A 10,138-nucleotide genomic window follows, 5' to 3' on the forward strand; every position below is an offset into this window, starting at 1 on the left:
ACATCCTGGATGAGAGAGCATATCTTGAAATGGGTTTTATCTATAATAAAACAGGGAAGTCATTTGTACACCTTTGTCTAGTTAAAGACCATCAAGGCATGCCGGCAGTCTCACAAAACACTTCAGAGGTACGATAAGATAACTTTAACTCTTCTGGAGGAGAATATCAGCATATTACAAGAGCAAGAATGACAAAACAGAGTTTGTATTAAAAGTTGATTTCCTCCTGATTGTTTCAGGAAGGAATGGGGCAGCTGAGAATAACATCAGATCGGGTGAGGCTTGATGGAGTGTCCGAGTTCCTCTTCTCTCTCTACGCCCAAGAGATACACTCCAAACAGGTAAACTAATTCAAGTTCTTTACATTGAAAATGTACATATCTTCCTGTTTCCCTCAATGTTCTGGCTAACTCAGTGCTAACTCCACTTATACTGAATGAAGTGTCTGAGCCATGAGTTGAGGACCAATGAAATCATATTCCCTTGCAAAGATTGCATCATCATCCCTTTCACCATGGATTAAATATTTTATTCATCAAATGTTTTTGTGTAAAAAGATTGAAATACCTATGTTACTATCACATTTAGTAATGGGGCGGCAGGGTAGCCAAGTGGTTAGAGAGTTGGACTAGTAAGGTTGCAAGTTCAAACCCCCGAGCTGACAAGGTACAAATCTGTCATTCTGCCCCTGAACAGGCAATTAACCCACTGTTCCTAGGCCGTCATTGAAAATAAGAATTTGTTCTTAACTGACTTGCCTAGTTAAATAAAGGTAAAATAAAATAAAAAATGACAGGATGGATTTCAAACTTCATCCACAGTAAAAGTTTTGTATGACTTTTTATAAAATTATTTTATTTATAGGAGAGGTGGGATGCACCAAAGCCAGCATTAACAATACGTTATACAATAAAGACGGCAGTTCAACAAGCCTATTTCACACCGTAGCCTGCTTGATTGGCAAGATCACTTTTATAATTTTGATTTTGCCACAAATTAAAATGTGGAACTGACTCACCCATGGATTGACGTTTCAGCATTGTCTCAATGAAGAGTTTGGCGTTTGACTAGCTAGTTAAAGCCAATTCATGCTTGATCCGAAAATGTGGTCGGAGGCGAAATTGCGGAGCCTTCAGAAGTATGCAGAGGCCAAATTGAGCTCCATACTGCATTGGCATGCGGCGCACACATTTTGTAACAATGCGGGAGACTCTGTATAGCCACGCATTGACATGATTGGTTGACGGTAGGTGGGGCTGAAGGTCATGTATAAATACAAACTCACATTCTTGACAACATCCTTCACAACAGTTCTGCGCTGCTCTGCGAAGAGCAACACATATGAATGCCCTGCCTTCTGCAGAGAGAACAGGCCGTATCACCGTAAATGAATGAAGCCTGAGCTGGAATGTGAAGCTGACTGAAGCTGGCTAGTTTTAGAAAACCCTGAGTAGATTTAGCTTTAATTGTAGTATACCTCTCTGATCAGAATGACACTGCACTCAAACACTGTTATCTTGCTTCACAGGACACCTCCCTTCTTATCCACTCTGAGTCCCAGAATGTCACGCTCCAAGCCTGCAATGGGAAAGGAGGTGTGTTAGGTAGCCTTAACCTGGGTAAGAGTCAATCTTTGCTAGCTACAAGAATGTGATATATAGTGCTATTATGACTCAAAACATGCTTCTAAGGAATCAAATTCAAAACTAGTATTTTTTAAATACACTTTTGATGTTTAATAGATGACTGTATAATGAACTCATGCTGATGTATCTATTAGTTTCTCTGTGGCACTGATAAGATGCAGACCTACTGGACTAAATAGATTTATGAGAAATGGAGATGTCAAAAAAAGCTAGGTGCAACTCTGAATAATCAGAAAGGATGGCTTTAATGTATTCAAATCAAAATGCCATAGATGGGATGCCTCCACATGAGCCCTGAAATATATTATTCTCAGTTTATGGGCTCATATATATATATATATATGATTAATACTTTAGATCCCTACATTTGATGGCTAATATAAATAGCCTGTGAGTATTTATCAAAGTAAATACCCCCCCCCCCCCCCCCCCCCCCAAAAAAACAAAAAATCAGTCCGTTTAAGCTAGAGATATGTTTTTTTGCATTGGATGCATTTCAGTCCACCGCATTCACCGATGTCGCACTTCTGCACCTGCGGTGAAAGGTGACAGAGCTAGAGCGGTGTTTGTCAGACCATGAGACATCCCAGAAATCGGTCTTCTCACAAAATAGTCGGTAGCGTCCGAACAGTTTGGCCCACAAACTATTATGACCCCTCTATGGAAAGATGCTCTACGACCCCCACAAGCATCTTGGGACTCGTCTGAAGTCGGTACAGCCGATCTGCCAACTTCTGTCTGTAGCATCCAAACAGTTCGGTGTACACGGTAATGCCTCTTACGAACACATACATGTCAGTTGTGGGCGTCCTAGAGCAACACAAGACTCGTCTGAAGGTCCGCCGTCAACCATTTGAACATATTTATGGAAGTACAGTATATATGGAGACTGTTCAGTGCCAAAAATAAGGGATAAAGTCAAAAAATTAAGATTCCTGACTACATGACCAAAAGTATGTGGACAGCTGCTCGTTAAACATCTCATTCCAAAATCATGGGCATTAATATGAAGTTGGTCCCCCCTTTGCTGCTAGAACTGCCTCCAGTCTTCTGGGAAGGCTTTCCACTAGATGTTGGAACATTGCTGCGGGGCTTCCATTCAGCCACAAGAGCATTAGTGAGGTCGGGCACTGATGTTGGGCGATAAGGCCTGGCTCGCAGTCAGCGTTCCAATTCATCCCAAAGGTATTCGATAGGGTTGAGGTCAGGGCTCTGTGCATGCCAGTCAATTCCTTCAACACCGATCTCTGTATCGCTTCGTGCACGGGGCAGTGTCATGCTGAAACAGGAAAGGGCCTTCTCAAAACTGTTGCCACAAAGTTGGAAGCACAGAATCATCTTGATTGTAATGTATGCTGTAGCGTTAAGATTTCCTTTTGCTGGAACTAAGGGGCCTAGCTCAAAGCATGAAAAACAGCCTCAGACCATTATTCCTCCTCCACCAAACTTTACAGTTGGCACTATGCAGTCGGGCAGGTAGCCAGACAGTGAAGCGTGATTCATCACTCCAGAGAATGTGTTTTCACTGCTCCAGAGTCCAATGGTGGAGCGCTTTACACCACTCCAGCTGATGATTGGCATTGCGCATGGTGATCTTAGGCTTGTGTGCGGCTGCTCGGCCATGGAAAACCATTTAATGAAGCTCCCAACGAACGGTTCTTGTGCTGGTGTTGCTTCCAGAGGCAGTTTGAACTGGGTAGTGAGTGTTGCAACCGAGGACAGACCGTTTTTACGTGCTACAGTGAGGGAAAAAAGTATTTGATCCTCTGCTGATTTTGTACGTTTGCCCACTGACAAAGAAATGATCCGTCTATAATTTTAATGGTAGGTTTATTTGAACAGTGAGAGACAGAATAACAACAAAAAAATCCAGAAAAACACATGTCAAAAATGTTATTAATTGGTTTGCATTTTAATGAGGGAAATAAGTATTTGACCCCTCTCAGTCAGAAAGATTTCTGGCTCCCAGGTGTCTTTTATACAGGTAACGAGCTGAGATTAGGAGCACACTCTTAAAGGGAGTGCTCCTAATCTCAGTTTGTTACCTGTATAAAAGACACCTGTCCACAGAAGCAATCAATCAATCAATCAATCAATCAGATTCCAAACTCTCCACCATGGCCAAGATCAAAGAGCTCTCCAAGGATGTCAGGGACAAGATTGTAGACCTACACAAGGCTGGAATGGGCTACAAGACCATCACCAAGCAGCTTGGTGAGAAAGTGACAACAGTTGGTGCGATTATTTGCAAATGGAAGAAAAACTAAATAACTGTCAATCTCCCTCGGCCTGGGGCTCCATGCAAGATCTCACCTTGTGGAGTTGCAATGATCATGAGAACGGTCAGGAATCAGTCCAGAACTACACGGGAGGATCTTGTCAATGATCTCAAGGCAGCTAGGACCATAGTCACTAAGAAAACAATTGGTAACACACTACGCCGTGAAGGACTGAAATTCTACAGCGCCCGCAAGTTCCCTCTGCTCAAGAAAGCACATATACATGCCCGTCTGAAGTTTGCCAATGAACATCTGAATGAATCAGAGGACAACTGGGTGAAAGTGTTGTGGTCAGATGAGACCAAAATTGAGCTCTTTGGCATCAACTCAACTCGCCGTGTTTGGAGGAGGAGGAATGCTGCCTATGACCCCAAGAACACCATCCCCACTGTCAAACATGGAGGTGGAAACATTATGCTTTGGGGGTGTTTTTCTGCTAAGTGGACAGGACAACTTCACCGCATCAAAGGGACGAGTGAAGGGGCCATGTACCGTCAAATCTTGGGTGAGAACCTCCTTCCCTTAGCCAGGGCATTGAAAATGGGTCGTGGATGGGTATTCCAGCATGACAATGACCCAAAACACACAGCCAAGGAAACAAAGGAGTGGCTCAAGAAGAAGCACATTAAGGTCCTGGAGTGGCCTAGCCAGTCTCCAGACCTTAATCCCATAGAAAATCTGTGGAGGGAGCTGAAGGTTCGAGTTGCCAAACGTCAGCCTCGAAACCTTAATGACATGGAGAAGATCTGCAAAGAGGAGTGGGACATCAAATCAAATCAAATTTTATTTGTCACATACACATGGTTAGCAGATGTTAATGCGAGTGTAGCGAAATGCTTGTGCTTCTAGTTCCGACAATGCAGTAATAACCAACAAGTAATCTAACTAACAATTTCAAAACTACTGTCTTGTACACAGTGTGAGGGGATAAAGAATATGTACATAAGGATATATGAATGAGTGATGGTACAGAGCAGCATAGGCAAGATATAGTAGATGGTATCGAGTACAGTATATACATATGAGATGAGAATGTAAACAAAGTGGCATAGTTAAAGTGGCTAGTGATACATGTATTACATAAGGATACAGTCGATGATATAGAGTACAGTATATACGTATGCATATGAGATGAATAATGTAGGGTAAGTAACATTATATAAGGTAGCATTGTTTAAAGTGGCTAGTGATATATTTACATCATTTCCCATCAATTCCCATTATTAAAGTGGCTGGAGTTGAGTCAGTGTCAGTGTGTTGGCAGCAGCCACTCAATGTTAGTGTTAGCTGTTTAACAGTCTGTGTTGGCTGTTGTGTGCAAACCTGGTGGCCAACTACAAGAAACTGACCTCTGTGATTGCCAACAAGGGTTTTGCCACCAAGTACTAAGTCATGTTTTGCAGAGGGGTCAAATACGTATTTCCCTCATTAAAATGAAAATCAATTTATAACATTTTTGACATACATTTTTCTGGATTTTGTTGTTGTTATTCTGTCTCTCACTGTTCAAATAAACCTACCATTAAAATTATAGACTGATCATTTCTTTGTCAGTGGGCAAACGTACAAAATCAGCAGGGGATCAAATACTTTTTTTCCCTCACTGTATGTGCTTCAGCACTCGGCCGTCTCGTTCTTTGAGTTGGTGTGGCACAATCTGTTGGTCCGTGTGGAAAATATTGTATTTAATATGTTTTAGGCTAATAGCATTCAGGCCAATTTTTCATGAAAGTGTTTTATTTAGATATTTTTGTAGAAACTTCAAGGGGTCTGAATTCTAAATCAAATAGCTAATTATCCTTGGTATCACCTTAAAACAATTCTATATAGTTTAGAAGAACTCCCTCTCCCGGCTTAGACTGTTCTGGGTTATATTAGTTATGAAGGTAAGACCCAGATGCAGACAATGTTGAATTAACAATGGTTTAATAATCTAACAGGGGTAGGCAAAAGACAGGTCAAGGCAGGCAGGTGTCAATAGACCAGAGGTGGGGCAACGGTACCGGATGGCAGGCAGGCTCAGGAAGAGTGGTCAGGCAGGTGGGCTCAGAGTCAGGACAGGCAAGGGTCAAAACCAAGAGAGCGAGAAAAAGGGAGACTGGGAAAAGCAGGAGCTGAGACAAATGTTAGTCGATTTGACAAACAAGACAAACTGGCAACAGACCAACAGAGAACACAGGTATAAATACACAGGGGATAATGGGGAAAATGGGTGACAGTTGAAGGGGGGTGGAGACAATCACAAAGACAGGTGAAACAGATAAGGGTGTGACGGGTTATAACATAATGAGGGTGAGAGCGGATATTAACATTAATTATCTCCCAACTTAATGTATTCATGCTCAATGCTCTTTAAAATGTCTGTGTCCTCTCCATGTACTACAGTTGAAGTCGCAGGTTTACATACGCCTTAGCCAAATACATTTAAACTCAGTTTTTCACAATTCCTGACATTTAATCCTAGTAAAAATGCCCTTTCTTAGGTCAGTTAGCATCACCACTTTATTTTAAGAATGTGAAATGTCAGAAAAATTGTAGAGCGAACGATTTATTTCAGCTTTTATTTCTTTCATCACATTCCCAGTGGGTAAGAAGTTAACATACACTCAGTATTTGGGAGCATTGCCTTTAAGTTGTTAAACTTGGGTCAAACGTTTCGGGTAGCCTTCCACAAGCTTCCCACAATAAGTTGGGTGAATTTTGGCCCATTCCTCGTGACAGAGCTGGTGTAACGGAGTCAGGTTTGTAGGCCTCCTTGCTCGCACACGCCTTTTCAGTTCTGCCCACAAATTTTCTATAGGATTGACGTCAGGGCTTTGTGATGGCGCCTCCAATACCTTGACTTTGTTGTCCTTAAGCCATTTTGCCACAACTTTGGAAGCTTAGGGTCATTGTCCATTTGGAAGACGCATTTGTGACCAACCTTTAACTTCCTGACTGATGTCTTGAGATGATGCTTCAATATATCCACATAATTTCCCTTCCTCACAATGCCATATATTTTGTGAAGTGCACCAGCCCCTCCTGCAGCAAAGCATCCCCACAACATGATGCTGCCACCCCCGTGCTTCACGGTTGGGATGTTGTTCTTCGGCTTGCAAGCCTCCTCTTTTTCCTCCAAACATAACGATGGTCATTATGGCCAAACAGTTCTAATTTTGTTTCATCAGGCCACAGGACATTTCTCCAAAAAGTACGATCTTTGTCCCCATGTGCAGTTGCAAACCGTAGTCTGGCTTTTTTATCGCGGTTTTGGAGCAGTGGCTTCTTCCTTGCTGAGCGACCTTTCAGGTTATGTCGATATAGGACTCGTTTTACTGTGGATATAGATATTTTTGTACCTGTTTCCTCCAGCATCTTCATAAGGTCCTTTGCTGTTGTTCTGGGATTGATTTGCACTTTTCGCACCAAAATATGTTCTGTCACGCCCTGACCGTAGAGATCCTTCTATTCTCTATGTTTGTTTGGTCAGGGTGTGACTCTGGTGGGAAAGTCTATGCTTTCTGGTTCTTTGTTTTTGACCGGGTATGATTCTCAATCAGGGACAGCTGTCTATCGTTGTCTCTGATTGGGAATCATACTTAGGCAGCCTTTTTTTATTTTCTCATTTGTGGGTTGTTGTCTTTGTTTGTGGCATGTATAGCGTTACAGAGCTCCACGTTCATTTTGTTGGCGACATTTAAAATAAAAGAATGTACGCTTAACACGCTGCATCTTGGTCCGGTCATTTCCTTGAAGACGATCGTGACACAATCTCCTTCCTGAGTGGTATGACGGCTGCATTGTCCCATGGTGTTTATACTTGTGTACCATTGTTTGTACAGATGAACGTGGTACCTTCAGGCGTTTGGAAATTGCTCCCAAGGATGAACCAGACTTGCGGTCTACAATTTTTTTTCTGAGGTCTTGGCTGATTTCTTTTGATTTTCCCATGATGTCAAGCAAAGAGGCACTGAGTTTGAAGGTAGGCCTTGAAATACATCCACAGGTACACCTCCAATTGACTCAAATGATGTCAATTCGCCTATCAGAAACTTCTAAAGCCATGACATCATTTTCTGGAATGTTCCAAGCTGTTTAAAGGCACAGTGAACTTTGTGTATGGAAACTTCTCACCCACTGGAATTGTGATACAGTGAAATAATCTGTCTGTAAACAATTGTTGGAAAAATGACTTGTGTCATGCACAAAGTAGATGTCCTAACCGACTTGCCAAAACTATAGTTTGTTAACAAGTAATTTGTGGAGTGGTTGAAAAACAAGTTTTAATGACTCCAACCTAAGTGTGTGTAAACTTGAGTAAAATATAAGTGTTTCGGTAATGACCCTCATTAGGCAACTCAATGGATCCCATTTATGAAGCACCTTTCATTTCAGAATCTAAGCGTTTTTAAATATTGGGGTTAACTCGCATCTCCCACAGGCTGCAGCACAGACGTAACAGGCACAACAGTCCACAACACAGTTATTGCTGTGTGGGTAGATGTGTTTGTAACATTTGAACTCAACCCACTGTGTGCATCCATTTACTTAAGTGTTAATTAAATGCCTACTGTGTTTTAATCACTTTGGTCATATAATTTATTTGTATTTAGGTCCACAATCCATGGAAAGCGTAGGACAACATTTTGAGGTGATGACAAGCACTGGGAAATTGTTATTTTCTGCTGGTACAGAACAGGTAGTTGTTGGAGCGGATAAGCTAACCATTACAGGTATGTGGGCATTTCACACTATTCAGAGAAACAGTCCAACTTTGTTTAATCATGAAACATCCTTTGTTAGTTTTGTCTGATATACTGTAACTGTCAGGGATATGGTAATACATACAATATCTGCATACTGATTCACATGATGTTATTATAAGAATATAGTCTAAACTGGGCAGTGCTCCTACATTTGTGTTCTACAGGGTCTGGTGGTGCTCAGTGTGAACATTCCATAGAGACATCCCTGGTCAGGGCAGAGCATTCCATGGACTTGAGGTAACTTTAAAATGTTGACACCTAATGTCAGTTTTTATCTGATCATAGGGGAGAGAAGCCTTTGCTTTTCTTCTATTGTTAAATTAGAGTTTTGATAATTTTGTCTCCATTTCCTGTGACAGAAATAATCCCACCTTGGGTAAACAACATAACGATTAAACATAATTTGTTGTCTTACAGTCACCATGTGTATCACACAGCAGGGCAACATTTCCCAGACATCTTCTCTCTTCAATATAAATGTCCCATCAACAGCAGTGTCCGCAGTGGTGGAGTGCAGGCTGCAGCACAGACGTAACAGGCACAACAGTCCCCTGCTCTGGGGTTAGGAGCAGCGTGTGTTTCCTGTGCCGTTGTTATCTCTCCCTCCATCTTGGTTTCCCCAGTGTGTGGCCCTCAGAATGCACAGCGCTCTGCTCACTCTCTCTCCCTCAGCATACAAAGTGTCCTACCTTAACGAATTGTAATCCTAATGCCACACACTCCATGTACTGCCAGTGGGTGGGAGTAGAGACCTCCTCTTTTGTGTACATGAGTGGGCAGACCTATAAATTGGGACTTATGTATTTAGGGGCTTTACTGTCGATGTAAAGAGATGCTTTTGTGGAAATAAGGAAATCCAATTTACATGTTCAATTAAGATAAGAGGTATTAAGCTAATTTCTGATTTGGATGGATCAAAGGGTCTCATAGCAACAGCTTGGAGATGGTGTGCATAAATATTCATCTCATTGGCTCATATTGCTCGGTGAAAACCCCCAGTGAATTTGTCCACAGTTCTTTCAGTCTCTGCCGATTTCCAACAAATTAAATTCAAGTATTCAAATTGATAACATGACTAAATACATTTGAATGTAGACTGAATAAATGTGCTAAACTGGTAATGTGTGGATTTTCTGCCACCTATAGGCTTAATTCAAGTCCAATTCAGCCTTCTAAGTGTAAAGCATGTACCACTTGTGTCCATTCTCTTATTATCTAATATCCTTTACTGTATACTCTGTCTTTCTGTGTGTTCAGGCTAGAGGCCCCCACCCGGTCCCTCCACCTGGATGCTCCAAAGGGAGTCCACATCAAAGCAGTGTCCGGCAGCGGCCAGGCCGTGTCCAGCATGGACATCTCTCTACTCTCTATGGACGGAGTGGTAAGAAGAGGCACCACTAAATCTAGGATAGCACACATGGCAACACTTTTTACTTCAGTGTCCTGATTACAATACTTAATACAC

At 42.0% G+C, this 10,138-nt stretch overlaps 1 protein-coding gene across 1 annotated transcript in view; it reads left to right on the plus strand.

Annotated features, from left to right (window-relative positions):
• LOC139422449 (gamma-sarcoglycan-like) overlaps positions 1-10,138 on the plus strand; it is a 30,616-nt gene that overhangs the window by 20,152 nt on the left and 326 nt on the right. The window contains exons 4-8 of the mRNA XM_071173625.1: positions 240-341; positions 1,529-1,619; positions 8,521-8,640; positions 8,838-8,910; positions 9,931-10,054. Coding sequence (XP_071029726.1) covers positions 240-341; positions 1,529-1,619; positions 8,521-8,640; positions 8,838-8,910; positions 9,931-10,054 — 510 coding nt within the window. The remainder of the gene's footprint in view (positions 1-239; positions 342-1,528; positions 1,620-8,520; positions 8,641-8,837; positions 8,911-9,930; positions 10,055-10,138) is intronic.

The sequence above is a fragment of the Oncorhynchus clarkii genome, chromosome 12 (assembly GCF_045791955.1).
Source record: "Oncorhynchus clarkii lewisi isolate Uvic-CL-2024 chromosome 12, UVic_Ocla_1.0, whole genome shotgun sequence".
In the NCBI taxonomy this organism is placed as follows: Eukaryota; Metazoa; Chordata; class Actinopteri; order Salmoniformes; family Salmonidae; genus Oncorhynchus; species Oncorhynchus clarkii.